At 42.0% G+C, this 18744-nt stretch overlaps 2 protein-coding genes across 2 annotated transcripts; both read right to left on the bottom strand.

Annotated features, from left to right (window-relative positions):
• Positions 1-4375: 4375 nt before the first annotated feature.
• Positions 4376-16474, bottom strand: LOC133530859 (uncharacterized). Its single transcript, XM_061868914.1, has 4 exons — positions 15231-16474; positions 9280-10902; positions 5281-5335; positions 4376-4809 (listed from the first exon to the last, which is right to left on the bottom strand). Exons 2-4 carry the CDS (start codon positions 10750-10752, stop codon positions 4376-4378), a joined length of 1962 nt encoding a protein of 653 aa, XP_061724898.1. The 5' UTR covers positions 10753-10902; positions 15231-16474.
• An 876-nt stretch (positions 16475-17350) lies between these two features.
• LOC133531133 (uncharacterized) lies at positions 17351-18366 on the bottom strand. Its single transcript, XM_061869256.1, has one exon. The coding sequence runs from the start codon at positions 17935-17937 to the stop codon at positions 17368-17370; it is 570 nt and encodes a 189-aa protein (XP_061725240.1). The 5' UTR covers positions 17938-18366; the 3' UTR covers positions 17351-17367.
• Between the last annotated feature and the right edge of the window lie 378 nt (positions 18367-18744).

Below are 18744 nucleotides of genomic sequence, written 5' to 3'. Positions count from 1 at the left end.
ATTATCATAGACTTGTCATTGTCACTAAAATCAAGATTAAATCCATTGGTTTACCGATGGTTTACCGTGAACATCAAAGTTAAGTTTATCGAAAATCAAAATATAAGAATTCAACTAGGACAAACGTCAAAATCTCCAGAACAGTCCAGAACCCCTAGTGTAAATATGCGTTCCTAGTGTAAAATTAGTGGGACGTACGCGTTTGTGTTAAGTCTCATTTTGTATGGGATTTAGAAATAGCGCACCAAGCGGGACGTTTACGAAACTCAAAATCCTATACACAATGAGAACGCAAACGCGTACGTCACGTCGCGGTATCGAATAAATTTACACTAGGGGTACTGTAATACGGTATACTTATATGTTAAAAAACGGACCAAGTAGTATCGTATCATTAGTAGCACATGCGTAGCACGCATAATAGAGGGTTCCGTACCTTCATACAATAATAAAAGCCATATATGCACAAGAGCGTATCTTCTTTCTTATATGCCTACTTGAATAATAAACTATCGTTATGTTTATCTTTATCTTTTCCCTGCACCTACGTCGTTTTAATAATAAAATCATTTTTATTTCTTTGAATTGATCAAATTCAAAATAATTTTGATGGAAAGTATTTATTAGGTAAGCTTTATTTTGATTTGTTTTCATCCAAATCCGCATCTTTCCAGAGGGAAGGGAAAATGCCAGCGCTACTCTAGAGTGGTTTCGGACTATTATTTATAGCTGACAGCTGGACACTTTTGCAACAACCTTTCATACCAGGCAGGTATGGAGTGTGGAATTAAGAGGAGTAACATCTCTTATGGTAGAACTGTTGCAAAAGTGTCCAGCTGTCAGCTATAAATAATAGTTCCAAATCTCTCCAGATTAGCGCTAGAGTAGCTAAGAACCTAGGCGTTATTGATGGAGTGAAGTGCGCTGTCTATGATTAGATTTATTTTTCAAGTATTCTAGGTATTGTAACGCCACCTATTTAAGGTTTTTTGATGACACTTTTTAGGGTTCCGTAGCCAAATGGCAAAAAACGGAACCCTTATAGATTCGTCATGTCCGTCTGTCTGTCCGATTCTGTCACAGCCACTTTTTTCCGAAACTATAAAAGCTATACTGTTCAAACTTGTTAAGTAGATGTATTCTATGAACCGCATTATGATGTTTACACAAAAATAGAAAAAAAAACGATAAATTTTGGGGGTTCCCCATACTTAGAACTGAAACTCAAAAAATATTTTTTCATCAAACCCATACGTGTGGGGTATCTATGGATAGGTCTTTAAAAATGATATTGAGGTTTCTAATATCATTTTTTTCTAAACTGAATAGTTGGCGCGAGAGACACTTCCAAAGTGGTAAAAAGTGTGTCCCCCCCCCCGTAACTTCTAAAATAACAGAATGAAAAATCTAAAAAAAATATATGATATACATTGCCATGCAAACTAACACCGAAAATTGGTTCGAACGAGATCTAGTAAGTAGTTTTTTTTTGATACGTCATAAAAATTAAAAAAAATTTTTTTTTTCATCAAACCCATACGTGTGGGGTATCTAAGGATAGGTCTTCAAAAATGATATTTAGGTTTCTAATATCATTTTTTTCTAAACTGAATAGTTTACGCGAGAGACACTTCCAAAGTGAAAAAAAGTGTGTCCCCCCCCCTGTAACTTCTAAAATAACGGAATGAAAAATCTAAAAAAAATATATGATATACATTACCATGCAAACTTCCAACGAAAATTGGTTTGAACCAGATCTAGTAAGTAGTTTTTTTAATACGTCATAAATGGTTCGGAACCCTTCATGGGCGAGTCCGACTCGCACTTGGCCGCTTTTTGGTATATGGAGATTCCATTCCTTATCTCTACCTTCCGTACAGGCAGGCTTGGCAGATCCTAATACTATACGAAATAGAGCCGGCATGAAGTGCAGGGAGCACATAGATGGTAGGATCAAATAAATGTGCTATACGCGAGCGCCCGTGACGGACAGAACATACACGATGCGCCAAATTAAAAACATCCTACCATCCTAAACTGCAACTGTTGAAACTCATTATGTAAAAAAAGTCCACCTTTGTTCATACACAGTTATACAATAAAAAAAATATACTATTCTATTCTACAGCCTACGATCTATGATGTAGGTACATAATTATGTGTCAAACCGTAAACTGCGACGTCCCAATTCATCTCTATACTTATGTACCTCTATGAGGGCCTACCGCGAATCACGTTTGACGTATTGCCTCCCTGTCACAGAAGTTTACGTACGAATTTGCAAGTGCGATAGAGAGGCAACACGTCGAACGTGGTTCACGGTAGAGTATTATATGATCTGTGACGGTAGGCTATCTGCTTAGATAGAAGCGTAATATTTATTCGCTTTCGGTTCAAGTCACGAGGTGGCAGACCCTCGAATACGCACGGTTTCTATCCCCCTCGCTTTTAGTTTACGCACCACTCTGTCCTACACGGAGTTGGCAAAGTTGTGTGCTAGATGTCGGTGTAACACTGGTAAAATAGCTAAGGGTAACATCCTTACCATTCGTTGTTCAAATTCTGCCTTAGATGGCGCTGTTCCGCCAGTAAACTGGCTAACGATGTGCCAACACAGACTCTATTAGTTTAAAAAGTATTTTCAAATTTTCTGGACGGGTTGACAGATATCACCCCCTTGTATTTTGACATACTGTGAGTACCAGTTTTCGTAAATTGTGCATCTATGGTGGAGTAACTTTTTGAGCAGAATTGTTGTAAGTGTCCAGCTGTCAGCTATAAATTTAATAATACTTCCAAATCTTTCCAGAGTAGCCTAAAAACCTACGCGTTATTGACGGAGTGTAGTGCGCTGTCTATATTAGATTATTTTTCTCAAATATTCTAGGTATTGGTATTGTAGCGCCACCTATTTATGGTTTTTTGTGGGACACTTTTTGGTATATGGAAATTTTGTTCCTTGCCTCTACCTTCCATAGGTAGAGTGTATTGAAATGACAATTGCCAGCGTACCCACATTTAAAAATCACTGTAAGTTACTTTGCTGAGTGACACAGAATGAGTAATAACCGAAACGACATCTAATAGCCGAAACGATAGCGAAGGTCCCCATTGTGACTGATCAATTCGAATTGTATGTTCGGATGCCCTCGTCTACAGGTCGCAATTCTCTACCGGTCCTTGTGAAATTTGGTTCAGTAGTTACATAGAATTATTCTCTCGATTCGTTTTTTTTGGGTAACGTTCAAAATGGTGGAAATTGGCATGAAAATGGTCATAGTGTGGTGGTGGTGTGTGGTGGTTTGACGACCGGTTTGGCCTAGTGGGTAGTGACCCTGCCTACGAAGCTGATGGTCCCGGGTTCAAATCCTGGTAAGGGCATTTATTCGTGTGTTGAGCATGGATATTTGTTCCTGAGTCATGGATGTTTTCTATGTATTTAAGTATTTATAAATATTTATATATTATATATATCATTGTCTAAGTACCCTCAACACAAGCCTTATTGAGCTTACCGTGGGACTTAGTCAATTTGTGTAATAATGTCCTATAATATTTATTTATTTATTTATTTATTTATTTATTTATTTATAGTGCCATTAGCGTCTATGGCACTTAAGACCATTCCAAACACGCTGTGACAACGATTCAAATAATTATTTTTTGTGTTTACATTTTGACGGGAAACATAAGGTGAACGTCTTTAAAAACCTGGTGGCTTATATACATATATCTCTTTAACTATAATACCTATATAATATGTAGTTTTGATATCAGTGTAGAGAGAGAGAGGAGTGCCAATTTTAAGCTTTTCAATCTTAAGACTGCATCGATCGTCCAGTGTCCAGTGGCGCCCTCATTTGGGGAATTGTGTTTTCTATTAAACCAATTAATTTATGTATAAATCAGTATATTACTATTGTTGTCCTACTGATTCCCCAACTTTTGGTCTTTGTCACATAGTTTTATTATGCTTTATCACTTAAACGAAAAAATGTGGCCACCATTTGCCGAGAAAGCGAAAATAAAATCAAAATTCCAACATTTCCAACGACTCAAAGACGACATATGCCACTTGAAGAGTTAGAGGATATAAATCAATTTCTTGACGTAATAAATAATAAGTTGTATAGGAGGTTGGTAAAACATATTATTAATAAGCTTAAAAGTTACTAATAAATAAATTTTCTCAAAGCTCGCTTAAAAAAAAGTTCAGCTGAGGGGTTGACTCTTCAAGAAAACTCCTGCTTCACGTTTACTTAGTTTAATTTGCTATTTTACAAGGATTTAGGTATGTATGAGGCGGTAGTTGAGAGCCGTGTGTGGTTTGCGCGGTGAGTGGTCGCCGCGCTCGTGACGTCATACTCCGCAGTCCTCACCCCTCCGGAACTGGTTTGACCGCTGATGCGTTAACACCCTGCCCCCCTTGAAAGCTGCTGCTTTCAAGATCGTTCGTGCAGGCGAGGGGGCACACTCGGTTGAGCGCTCTTCTGACCACGCCCTTCTGCGTGGTGAAATCTGCTACCCTACAGACTCCGTCAGCTCCTGAATAGAGGTGTAGAGCTCTCCCGAGCCTCCATTTGAGTGGCGGGGTGTTCTCCTCCTTGAACACCACTAGGTCTCCAACCTTGAGTTCCTTCTGCCTCTGGCGCCACTTGGTACGTTGCTGCAACTCGGCCAAGTATTCGTTCCGCCATCGTTGCCAGAAATGCTGGCGCAGTTGCTCGATCCTCTGGTACCTATCAGGGTTTTTAAGACAAACGGGGGGTGACGGCAGTGAAGTCATGGGCCGCCCCACCAGAAAGTGCCCTGGAGTCAGAGGGGAAAGATCAGTAGGGTCTGACGAGAAAGGAGTAAGAGGTCTGGTGTTTAGGATCGACTCAATTTGAGAAAATAACGTGCTCAGCTCCTCAAACGTCAGACTAGCATTACCCATAATTCGCTTCAAGTGGAATTTGGCCGATTTAACGGCTGCTTCCCAAATTCCACCGAAAGTAGGAGAGTAGGGGGGAGAAAAAATGAATTTTATGTGTTCCTCATTGCCAAACTCATAAACTGAATTTTGAGCGGATCTTAGCATTCTGGCTAATTCGTTATTTGCCCCTACAAAGTTAGTGCCATTGTCGCAATAAATTGTATGCGGTCTACATCTTCGAGCCACAAAACGACGTAAGCTTAGGATGAAGGCATTAGTGCTAAGATCGCTGACTGCTTCCAGGTGAACGGCCTTAGTTGCAAAGCAGACAAAAATATTTAAGTAGCATTTTGTTATGCGGTTACCCTTTCCCTTTTTACTGGAAATCATGAAGGGCCCCGCAAAATCAAGGCCGCACACCTGGAAGGGGTAAAACGAGGTAACCCTATCCACAGGTAGATTGCCCATCAGTGGCTTCATAGCTTCACCTCGAAGTCGTACGCATGTTAAGCATTTATGAACGACACTACGCGCTAGAGACCGACCGCCAACTGGCCAGAATTCGTCGCGTATGGAGCTAAGGAGCAACTGAGGGCCAGCATGTAGTAGACGTAGGTGTTCGCTTTCCATCAAGAGCCGTGCAAAGTGATGCTTACCGTCCAATAGGACCGGGTGCTTTTTCTCGTAATTGCAATCGGCATTTTGTAAGTGACCACCTACTCTAATTACGCTGTCGCCATCAACAAAGACGGCTAACTGTAACAAATATGATTTAGTTTTAAGCTTCTTTCCCTGTAAAAGTGTAGATAATTCTGTAGCATAAGTTTGTTTTTGTGATAGTTTTACTAAGTAGGTTAATGCATTATTTATTTCTTCTAATTTCAAGGTTCCTTTTATTTTAGTTTTAGGGTTTTTACAGTTGTGAATAAAGCGAAAGATATATGCTACTATTCTTTTTAATTTATTCACCTTGGAATAATTTTCAAACACTATCAAGGGCGATTGCTCAATATTAATCATGGCAAATATTGAGCTGTCACTCTGCTTTTTCCTTTCAGGTAAATTGGTATCTATAGAACCTATATTCTGTGGCCAGCTACTCTCATCATGCAGTAAATAGGATGGGCCATGCCACCATAAACTCAGTTCCGGCAACTGACCAGGTTCGACTCCTCGGGAGGCCAAATCTGCAGGATTTAAGGCAGTTGGCACATGCCGCCAGGAATCTCTCGTAGTTAATTCATGTATATCATTAACACGATTCGATACAAAAGCCTTAAACAGTTTTGGTTTGTTTCGTATCCAGCCCAACGCCACGGAACTGTCAGTCCAAAAAACCTTGCGATCCACAGTACAGCGCAATGCACTAGTGACCTTGGCAGCTAGCCGCGCACCTAATAGCGCTCCCGATAATTCAAGTTTCGGAATAGTCAATATTGATCTAATTGAGGCTACGCGCGTTTTGGCACATAAAAGATTAACAGCCACATTGCCAGCGCCATCTGTCGACCGCAAGTAGACACACGCTGCATAAGCTGTTTGAGAAGCATCCACAAAACAATGCATCTGAATTGAAGTGGGACTGGAACACAAAACGTGTCGAGGTACCCTTAGGTTTGCCAGAACATGCACGTTTGACAAAAATTTAAGCCAAATTTTTTTTACGTCTATTGGTACTTCATCTTCCCAAGATAATTTAAGAATCCATAGCTTTTGAAGCAATATTTTTAGCTTTATTGTGCATGCACTGAGCAAGCCCAGTGGGTCAAATATTTTGCATGTATTGGACAAAATTACCCGCTTTGTTATGGCTCAGCTATTTTTGTCCAATTTCACTGAAAATTGTAAGGTATCATGATACTGATACTGATACTGATACTTGGGGTAACTCCAGCCAGCAGATCCTGCAGCAAGGACTAGGAAGGGGAGACTACAAGGGGGAGGCGATGTTGATACAAAATAGCACTGTAAGTTCGCATGACTCTGCTGATTCAACCTAAGAGGCAGCGAGTCGGTGGATTATGTCAGCGTCACATGCCACCGGCTAAGCCTCAAACGCGAAATCAAACAAAGTACGCTCGCACACCGGCTCATTACGCAACAACCCCTGCCACTCCGCCGTAGGCACCCGCAGCCTGCCCGAGACACCGGAGCACCCAGTAGATAGGACTGGAGTGTAGGGTTTGCAGTCAGGATAGTAGGAGAGACAGGAAAGTTTTAGCCGACCCGAATACAAGGCATCGTTAAGTCAGCATGGGGTAGATAGATACTATACTTGGTGTGTAATAGATACTTGGTATAAGGAATGTGAGGGTATGTGACTGCTGTATTTTTATTTTTATGAAGTCCCCCCCCCCCCCTCTTGTTTCTTACAACTTTAAGAGCCTGGATAATCTTATCCTTAATTCGTAATGTCATTTCTTCTTCATTCGTGATGCTAATCAAAGCGTGGTAGGTCACCTAGGGCTAGCTCCTTATTACATGTCCTACCGCTAGTGCCGCCATCGCTTTCGGCTTCCTCTGGCTCTGATTCCTTCCATTTCCGGTTGTTTATATATTCTTTCCACTTGTTTCTTTAGGCTGCTTCTGATTTCGGATATGTGTTCCCAATAGGGTCAGGGTAATAGTGCCGAATATCGTGGTTCAGTGAGTCCTCCCGCGTATAGGTATATTGGGCGTCCCTGTCATGACCTGAGGTGATATAAGTGCCAAGATATTTAATTTTATTTAATGGTTGTATAGTTGCAGGAGTATCCAAGAGGACCGTTAGCTTTCTTACTATACGGTCGAGGACAAGCTCCACTATGCACTGTGTTACTGATGATAAACCAAAAGTAATAGCACTTATTAAGCAAGGCTGGCAGGCTCGTATATAATAGAATAGCACTCGATCCAATAAAAATGGTAGTTTATATAAAATAATAGTAAAAAATAAACAACGCTGTCATTAGCACGGAAGAAATATTTACATTTCTTCCTTATTCATAAATATCAAATTTATATATAGGTATATAGTAATTTAAGCGCACCAAAACTAAGCACTTCTAGCGAGGTGCCATCAGGTCACTTTTAGACATGGCAGTGTTAAAACAAGTAAATCAAGTTGCTTGAGTTGCGCTATAGATTTCTTATGTATTACCTTTTTCGTTTTTTTAATACCACAATGGTGGCAAACAAGCATACGGCCCTCCAGATGCGTTACTTGCGCGTTTAAATTTCGATAGTAGTTTAGACAATCACGACGGGGTTGGTTGCTCAGCGGACATACAAATCTGGATTATATCACTGCACAACACAGACACTTCTAGCACAAGGAAAACACAAAAACAGATATAATTTGCACACCGACATAATTACTTTGAGCATAACAGAACTGCACTATCACTTAACTTAAAGAAAACACACACACATTCAATAATAAAAACACAAAACTATTAGTAGAATTCCACTTCCATTGACTGTTAAACTTGAATGTTATTAGGTAGTTTGGTCTACCAGAGACCCCTGACACCCTCTTCCATTCCGGTAGGTATCTAATCTATTTCGTAATGCAAAGATTCCTTTTACTGATCCTACTTGGTATCTTTTAGTTTGCAATTCAGTCTGGTATTTATTTTGAAGTCTCTAGACCAGCATCTCTATTAGGTATATTTCTGACGCTCCGGCACCGTGTGGTGAAAGTACCCTTTTTTTTACAACTGCACAAATGCACGTGTTGGGATGGGACCATTGAAGTCGGACCATATAAAAAAGAGCTCTGTATTGATGTCAGTTTGCAGTTAGTTAATAATAGGATGACCGTTTGTAGGGTTTCGTATTTTGATTTCTTTGTTTAAGCGAACTTCTCCTGCGTATTGCTTGCTTGTCTTGGCTTGGCTTGCTTTTGCCGAATACTTATAATGCAGCGTCCCTCGTACGAGCCCTATAAATCGTTTATTTAGAACGAAATTGGAATGCTTAAAAGACAACATTAGAGTTCGTTTACTAACCTGTCTTTAACTGTACCTATTTTGAGGCAAGAGTCAAGGATGTTCGTAAGAAAACAACAACTGTTACCTGCTTGAACATGACATAATTATGCACATTAACATAATTTTACTTAGAGGTTAAATGGAAAGCTCTCACCGGGTAACTCGTACAGCTCGTACTCTTGGCTTCGCTGAGGTTTAACTTCGGCGTATGCGCGGTGATTTTACACATTATAAAACCGACACACATTAAACCCGCGTTTCTCGGGATATTTTAATAAAGTCGAAAATCAAACGAGAAATGCGCGCAGTCAAAACCATACGGTCCGGTTCGCACATCTGGCGACAGAATGGTCATCAAAAGGGCTCCCAGAGGCGTCCCGGGACCCGACCAACCTCGACGACGGTCAAAACCAAACTCTTCACTGAAAATTGTAAGGTATCATGATCAGGAAACCAAATTAAGCCCAATACGCTGGCTTGTTTATTTAAGTCTAATGACTGAGTTGAAGTACAGTCATCTTCGAAAATTTGTGGACAATTTGTTCTAAATTTGTGAATAGGGAAGCAAGCTGAGGCAAGCGTTTCTTTAACTAACTCGTAAATATGCCTTAGGTTGCTTTCACTTTCAGCGCCACTAAGGAAATCATCGTAGTAAAAATCATGTTTTATTATTTCGGACACTATTTTGTCGGGACATTCATTTGCCAACTGTACAAGACACCTAGCGCTTAAGAAAGGCGCTGAGCTGGTCCCATACGTCACCGTATTTAGCCTAAGTACATCAAGCGGTTTGGTTTTATCGTCCCTCCAAAGGATTAATTGCAGATGGCGCTGCGATTCGTCCAAGAAAATCTGCCGGTACATTTTTTGTATGTCACCGGACAAAACATATTTATGTTGTCGAAACCTGATAAGAATGTCAAATAATTCATCCTGTATAACGGGTCCTATATATTGAATGTCATTAAGTGACTTTTGTGAGCTAGATTTAGCACTACAGTCAAAAACTACCCTCAATTTTGTAGTTTCGCTGTCACGAATAATTGCGTGGTGGGGAGCGTAATAACCGAAGTCAGGTTTATCAATTTTACTCAAGTGACCTAGTTCTTCGTACTCCTTGATAAAGTCGCAATATTGTTTTTTAAGAACTGGATTTTTATTTAATCTAGTTTCTAAGTTTAAGAATCGTTTTTTAGCCATATTAAAACTATCGCCAAGTGCGGTTTCCGGATTTTCACGTAACGGCATTTTAACTAAGAATCGACCGTTATCTAAACGGCGCGTGTTATCTAAAAAGTGTTGTTCGCAAATATTATCGCTCCCGCTTTTAGTGACGTTCGGTAATGAAATTTCTTCAAGCTCCCAAAACCGTGTGAGATCTTGTGAGATTTGTTTCGTAAAGCAACAACGCACAATCTCGTCCTCATCCGAATCAACGTCACTTACGGGCCCCGCGACCAACCAGCCTAGTTTTGAAGATTGAAGAACCGGCTTATTTGGTCCGAGTTCGATTTTATCCGACGTCGTGATACTAAAGAAAAATTCAGCACTTAGTAGCAGATCGACTTCAGAAGGACGATAAAAACCAGGATCCGCCAGCTGTATATCCGCAGGTATGTTTAATTTTGAGGTATCTACATAATTGTTAGGTAGGCTATCTATAAGATGCTCCACGACGAAACAACGAATATTAACTTCATAAGGACTCGTTAACGAACTTACAGTGAGCTCACATCGATCTGAGACATTAAATGATAATTTATTTAAGCTGTACACACAAGCCGGTTTTTTGTTATTGTTAGAGAATCCTAACTTATTTTTCATGCGTTCAGTTAAGAAACATCTCTGCGAACCAGGATCTAACATAGCTCGAATAATGTGAGATTTGTTATTTTCAACGTTCGTTATTTTAACTAAAGCTGTGCATAACAATACCTCCCGATCCGCTATCGCGTTCGCGGCGCACGCGCTGGCCGCGCTAATGACGGGCGCCGGGCCAGCTGTTTTATTATCAGCCTGTAAGGATAATGATTGATTATAATAATGTGTTATGTTTTTCCTTACAGACCTGACACGAACCGAGGCGGCATTGTTCGACGTTATGACCACGCCTCAAGCAGTTCAAGCAAAGATGTAACTTCGAGGCTTCGCTTGACCTACTTTCGACGTTCATGTCCTTGAACTTGACACACTCCGAGATCCTATGCGCGCCGTGGCACACCGGACACGTTGGCGGCGGCGGCGCCTTACTAAAGTGTGTTTGTTGTTTGCGGGATGCAGTTGCAGCAGCGACAAACGCCTTAGTAGCCTTAGGGTCTCCCCAAACCAGTCGACGCGGAGTCGGCTTTCGCCGAGTGTTTTACACCACACTATTCGCATTTAGCCGATCGACCGTCTCCGCGGTTGGACACCTGCGTTTAGCAGTCTCATCCTCCTTGCGGCCGTAGAGACGCCCGATCGCCTGCGACTTGCTATCGCAACAGTTGCAAAGCGACGGTCGGCTCTCCCGTGCTCCGTCCTGCTGTCGAGACGTCAGACAGCACACGTACAGCCGTTGAGTCCGACGAACAGATGTAGGACAGCGGGTGATCGGCAATCGTAAATCTCATTTTTGGAGACTGGTTGTTAGTAACAACCTGAGTTTGAAATTGAACAGACCTGTAAGATTATTTTCCTTGGTAATTGTTACATGTTATATAATAACCTGTGATGATGGATATTTTACGTAGACGGGCATGGAAAAAAAGGCTTACCAGCATTTTTACCGTCATTGGCTCTGTTCGGCCGTCGTCAGCTATGTTCGGCCGTCGAAGACGCTGAACGGCTTCCGCCAGCTCTGACCGGTCCTTATCGTAGGTACTCGGCCGTGATCGGAGCCGTTCAACTCTTTCCGGCACCGTACGGCGGTATAAGGAGATTTATGAATGCGAACGTGTGCGGTAGGCTGCAAACAGCGTCGTACGAATGCGAACAGCTTTACGGCAAAACGCCGTTTTCCCGTCGAAAGACGTCGTTTCGCGTGGGCCGAGCCGATTTACGACTTATTCGCTCTTATTGCGTTGACATAAAGCTTTTTCCGTACGCGATTTGCCGAAACGGCGTCGACTAGTTTGGGGAGACCCTTAGGCTGTAGGTATTTATTTTCGGCTGGTTTATCGCTCCTGCAAGCTACCATTGTTTCAAGTACATCGGCCCGAGTGCGCAAGAATTTCAAGAACTCGGATAATGCAGGCAAGTCTGTTAAGTTAGCCTTATATTCTTCCCACTTTCTTGACGTAGTGGGATCGAGTTTACTTGCGACTAAGTAGATGATTACGTCATCCCATGAATCAGTCGGGCGGCCTAAAGATTTAAGGGCGCTTAGGTTTTTGGTAATGTGATCAATAAGAAATCGAATTGACCGATGAGATTCTCGAGTCTGCGGATCTATGTTAAATAATGCCTTTATGGGGATGTAGGTACCATGTAGGCAGGTATCAGAAGGTTCTTGGAGTGAAAGACGTTTTTAGCTATGTACAAGATTGAATGACTTTATTTACAAAAATGCGCGTAATTTATACAAAATTAGAGAAATGTAAGAAAGAGATCTATATACAGGAAAGAGCGTGATAAATAACAGTAGCCGCGCGGGACGCGCGGGGTGAGGTGCGCGGACGCGAGGTTGCGGCGCGTGGCCGCGGCATTCGCGCGCGCCTATAAAATAAAGCGAGCCAACGTTCCCGTCCTTTTCTCGGCCGGCCTCCGTAGGGTGCACATCGTGTCGTCGGTGCGCCGTGTCCCCACAGGCTCCCTCTCAAGCGAAGCGTACCGGCAGGCGAATAGTGCGGCCTCGGCGTGTTGTGCTTGTGCTTACTTGAGTGGTCGTGGTTGTGTCGGGTCCGTTTCTTCTTTTCAGGATGCCTTTTTTCTGTTGTTGGTTGTTGTTGTTGTCGTTTTTGGTGTCTTGTGATGTCGGTAAACTCGGTGATAGCGTAGGTTGCGTAGTACTCGATGTTGTCGTAGGTATGTTCGTTGCGGTCGTTGAACTTGTAGTTGTAGGTATATCTATATACAGGAAAGAGCGTGATAAATAATAGTAGCCGCGCGGGACGCGCGGGGTGAGGTGCGCGGGCGCGAGGTTGCGGCGCGTGGCCGCGGCATTCGCGCGCGCCTATAAAATAAAGCGAGCCAACGTTCCCGTCCTTTTCTCGGCCGGCCTCCGTAGGGTGCACATCGTGTCGTCGGTGCGCCGTGTCCCCACAGGCTCCCTCTCAAGCGAAGCGTACCGGCAGGCGAATAGTGCGGCCTCGGCGTGTTGTGCTTGTGCTTACTTGAGTGGTCGTGGTTGTGTCGGGTCCGTTTCTTCTTTTCAGGATGCCTTTTTTCTGTTGTTGGTTGTTGTTGTTGTCGTTTTTGGTGTCTTGTGATGTCGGTAAACTCGGTGATAGCGTAGGTTGCGTAGTACTCGATGTTGTCGTAGGTATGTTCGTTGCGGTCGTTGAACTTGTAGTTGTAGGTATATCTATATACAGGAAAGAGCGTGATAAATAATAGTAGCCGCGCGGGACGCGCGGGGTGAGGTGCGCGGGCGCGAGGTTGCGGCGCGTGGCCGCGGCATTCGCGCGCGCCTATAAAATAAAGCGAGCCAACGTTCCCGTCCTTTTCTCGGCCGGCCTCCGTAGGGTGCACATCGTGTCGTCGGTGCGCCGTGTCCCCACAGGCTCCCTCTCAAGCGAAGCGTACCGGCAGGCGAATAGTGCGGCCTCGGCGTGTTGTGCTTGTGCTTACTTGAGTGGTCGTGGTTGTGTCGGGTCCGTTTCTTCTTTTCAGGATGCCTTTTTTCTGTTGTTGGTTGTTGTTGTTGTCGTTTTTGGTGTCTTGTGATGTCGGTAAACTCGGTGATAGCGTAGGTTGCGTAGTACTCGATGTTGTCGTAGGTATGTTCGTTGCGGTCGTTGAACTTGTAGTTGTAGGTATATCTATATACAGGAAAGAGCGTGATAAATAATAGTAGCCGCGCGGGACGCGCGGGGTGAGGTGCGCGGGCGCGAGGTTGCGGCGCGTGGCCGCGGCATTCGCGCGCGCCTATAAAATAAAGCGAGCCAACGTTCCCGTCCTTTTCTCGGCCGGCCTCCGTAGGGTGCACATCGTGTCGTCGGTGCGCCGTGTCCCCACAGGCTCCCTCTCAAGCGAAGCGTACCGGCAGGCGAATAGTGCGGCCTCGGCGTGTTGTGCTTGTGCTTACTTGAGTGGTCGTGGTTGTGTCGGGTCCGTTTCTTCTTTTCAGGATGCCTTTTTTCTGTTGTTGGTTGTTGTTGTTGTCGTTTTTGGTGTCTTGTGATGTCGGTAAACTCGGTGATAGCGTAGGTTGCGTAGTACTCGATGTTGTCGTAGGTATGTTCGTTGCGGTCGTTGAACTTGTAGTTGTAGGTATATCTATATACAGGAAAGAGCGTGATAAATAATAGTAGCCGCGCGGGACGCGCGGGGTGAGGTGCGCGGGCGCGAGGTTGCGGCGCGTGGCCGCGGCATTCGCGCGCGCCTATAAAATAAAGCGAGCCAACGTTCCCGTCCTTTTCTCGGCCGGCCTCCGTAGGGTGCACATCGTGTCGTCGGTGCGCCGTGTCCCCACACCTTCATGTGATTATTTATAAGCAGATTTTTATTATCAAATCGTTCGCACAGTAATTCCCATGCCGTTTTGTAGTTTTTAGCTGTAAATTCAAGTGATTTTATTACGACACTGGCACTGCCCTCTAACGAGGAGCGTAAATAATGATATTTATTTATGTCAGGAATGGACTCGTTCACATGGATCATGGCGTCGAAGGTGTCGCGAAACTCCAACCATTTTAAGTAGTTTCCGTCAAAAGACGGGAGAGAAATGGTCGGTAAACGAATTTTACTAACAGGGCCCGTCTCGAAAGTCGATTGGGCTGTTCGTGCACCCTCGGAACCACGGTCATCATTGTTTGTATGAGAGTCAATTATCTCTTGCGTGGCTGATATGAGAGAAATTAACTGCGTTTCCATGGCGTCCCTTTCTTCCATCTGATCATCTAACTCATCACTTTTCATTTCAATTTGTGTTTGAATCGAGTCAAATTCCGAAAATAAAGTTTGTAATCTAGCCAATCGAAGACTTAATTCTTTAATTTGTAATGAAGTTATGTTTGAACGATCCATTTTTTGTATATTAGAAAGATAATCCTTATATTTTGTTACACGACCCTTATAGGTGCCTCTTTGACGTATTAATTCTTTTAAAGTTTCCTCTGACATTTTAAGTTATTTATCTAGACTAAAAACACTAATTTAATCAAGGGCAAATAAATAATTAGATAGAATAACTTGTGCACTCAAACCCAATTAAAAGTCTTGACAACTGGTCCACCGGCACGTTGATTTGCAGCGAAGTAGGTAACGTGACGTGCACGTCAAGCTATGACGCGAGGCGTACGCCGTGCACGACAACACTCACAGCTTGGCACAGGAATGAGCGCAGAACTCTCGTAATCACTGGAATGCACGGTTAGGACCGTTTGAGTTTAAAGAACACACTATTTTCCTGATTTAGGGAATAATCTAAATTATCTAAAAGATTGAAAATATATATTTTTTAACGTATCTCTTGTTATACTAGATTTAAGGTACTGAGAATTGTATATAGCAAATAATGTGTAGTTATTTTATTACCTTAATCAAGGTAGCTTAAAGCAAGATATGAAATGAAGAAATATAAGATTTTGTAAGATATATGCAGAACAAATGCAGTTGCTATGCAAAGCTGATGCAACACAAAATGGACGCTCGCTTATCGCACTGAGTAGATACACCTATTTAATGCTCGCAATTTACGTAGTTCATGAATGCAAATAGGCTTTTCTTAACTTTATGCACAGTAACGAATAAGCAGCGATTTTGATAGCTATAGCACTGATTAATTATTATTTTATCACGAATTATGAACACTTCAAGGTCTAGACAAAAGCTGAGGGCTGAGCACTATATTCACACAAATTAAGGGGAATGGATCACAGGTGTTAAGGAAAATATAGGATGGGCTACTTTCCTGTATAATTGCGATGACGATCACTGGATGCAGGTGCAATTGTTGCAATCCGTATGGAATATTCCGCTCGCCCGTCGATCTCCCTTTAGATTATGGTACGTGGACATTGGTACAGTCCGGTCACGGTCGCCACTTGTCGGAGCTGTTATTGACGAACAGCTCAGCTGAGGGGTTGACTCTTCAAGAAAACTCCTGCTTCACGTTTACTTAGTTTAATTTGCTATTTTACAAGGATTTAGGTATGTATGAGGCGGTAGTTGAGAGCCGTGTGTGGTTTGCGCGGTGAGTGGTCGCCGCGCTCGTGACGTCATACTCCGCAGTCCTCACCCCTCCGGAACTGGTTTGACCGCTGATGCGTTAACACTTATTATACATGGTTTGTTACCTATGTATGGAATTTCACATTGCTTTGGTTTGGTGGACTGATATGGTTGTTCAAATACTGCGATAGATGTCGCTGTACCCTCGGGAAACTGGCTAACGGTGTTTCAATACAGATAATACTAATTTGTAGCTTACTTATTATCATTAAGAATTTTATTATTTTTATACTGATTTGTATCAATTTTTATATACAACGCCCTTAATTGACTAGGCGTTGTTTGAATATCTATACTTTGAATGAAATTAATGATGCACATTTGTTCCCTATTTGTTTATTTAAAACACGTATTTTGTTCCCGAGTTAACGAGATATGGATGTTTTTATGTAGTCTATATATCTGCAATACTATGTTACTCTTCCAAGACTTCAAAAATATTTGGCACACTTTTATAGCTCTACAAATAGTTCAAATAGAATAGTGTGAGATATTTTTGCAGCCTTGTTGTGTAACATTTTATTGCAGGTAACTATACCTATGATGCTAGATGTCTATGAAAATAATAAGCGTTTTGGTACCTAAACTGATGTATGGAGTGAGCACTCTATGTAACTTACTTCTCTATGATGGTAGATACTTTTGCTAACCATATTTAGCCGGGTCCACACAGAATGAGCATACGCGCGAGGCAATCTGCCTCTGAGACCGTTTTGTGCGTGAGGAAACTGGCTATTTTTATTGAATTTCAACATTGATAATGGGGTGTGTTTGTCAAGTAGTACCTGTACCAGTAAGTTTTAGCTGTCAGTTAACACATTTACCACAGAGCTAAGGTCATACCCAATAACATAGGCTTCCCGGTATTTAGATGAAATGCTTCAAATAGACAAAACGACAATGCATCATGATTAGCGCTAAATGGGTATATGTGACCGTGGCCAGCAAAACATCTCACTTTGTTGCTTGCCATAAGGACGCCTTGTCAGGTTATTCTACAAACAAATCTAAGATAAAAGCAAATCTCGTCCTTATGGCAACCAACAAAGTGGGACATTTTGCTGATCGCGGTCACATATGTAAAAGAAATACATTATCATACATACACTTTTATTCATTTTTCCATAAATAAAACTTCTCATACAAATACCTAAGTTCTTCTAACCACACTAGATCCCGCTCCATGGAAGTTAATCTACATTCATAGGCTGAAATCATTCTAGTATTCTTTAAATCTTCGATAAAAATATCACCAACAACACTTATACAGTCTCCCGTTGAAAAAAATATTGGACTAGTTTTTGTCTTCTCTATGCCATTTATTAATCTACCCATAACCATAGTGTGCTCATCTCCCCTTCTTGAAGCATCTGCGAAGTCTTGTATCAACTTCTTGTATGACGGCAAAGGTATATTCAAATTATTCTTCGTGCTATCGTAATAAACTGAAACGCAGCCTGTCGGATCAGTTAAATCGAAGTTCGTGGCCGTTTTTGAAGCGTTAGTATTATAAACAGCAGTCACAACTCCATGTAGCATCACATTCTTGAATTTTAATCCGAAAATTTCGTAAATATACTTGTTTTGCTCAGTTCTAGTGGCCCGAAAGATGTCTTGTATGTACAATTTTAACGGGTTTCGTTGAAGCTCGTTTACACCATTTACAATAGCTGCAGCCATGGTAATATTCAATTAGCAAGTTATTTATAACTAGAATAACACTTTTAATCATTCATAACACTTGAAAATCGGCATTTTTTCATTTAAAATGTATTTTAAAATTGAAAGTTTTGCGTGCCACAAACGTCAAAATGGACTTTACCATAGATAACAAACGGTAATAAGTATGGATCTTAGATCGATATAAAAATCTGTGATGTTGGCACTCTTGACATGACTTAAGCATTTACAGTTGACTGCGATTTATCATTGCGTTCTGTCAAATGATATGGGAGAAATCATTGGTCAGTCGGAAATGCATATTATAGCTACGTCAGTTGCATTGACAAATCATTACTCGTCGTATAATCGTCGGCCCGGACGAAATATGGATGGTGTGGAATAAAAGGAAGAAAACATTAAATAGGCGGCGCCACATTACAGCGAAATAAAATGTCATAGACCTAGTATTCATAATATTCATATAGATGTGCTATACGCGTGCGCCCGTGAGGGACAGAACATACGCAATGCGACAAAATTAAAAACACGTTTTAACATTCCTGACAACAAACCACAAACAACCTGCGTAATTTTGGTCGGGTTATTTGTTGCCCCTCCCCCCCATTTCATCTATATATTATTATACCTCTATGGTTCATCTAATCCATGAGCCTACCTAGCAAAGAATATAATACTCACTAGGAGAAGAACGCTAACTCCATACAAAAAAATGTCCCTTTCAAAAGTTCGTTTATACTAGTGGCGCTCTGTTTGTATCTCAGTACTAAAATTGACAACCGGTTTAGCCTGGCGGTTTTTGGTAGG

The sequence above is a fragment of the Cydia pomonella genome, chromosome 24 (genome assembly GCF_033807575.1).
Source record: "Cydia pomonella isolate Wapato2018A chromosome 24, ilCydPomo1, whole genome shotgun sequence".
NCBI lineage: Eukaryota > Metazoa > Arthropoda > Insecta > Lepidoptera > Tortricidae > Cydia > Cydia pomonella.
This window is presented reverse-complemented; position numbering and strand designations above follow the sequence as displayed.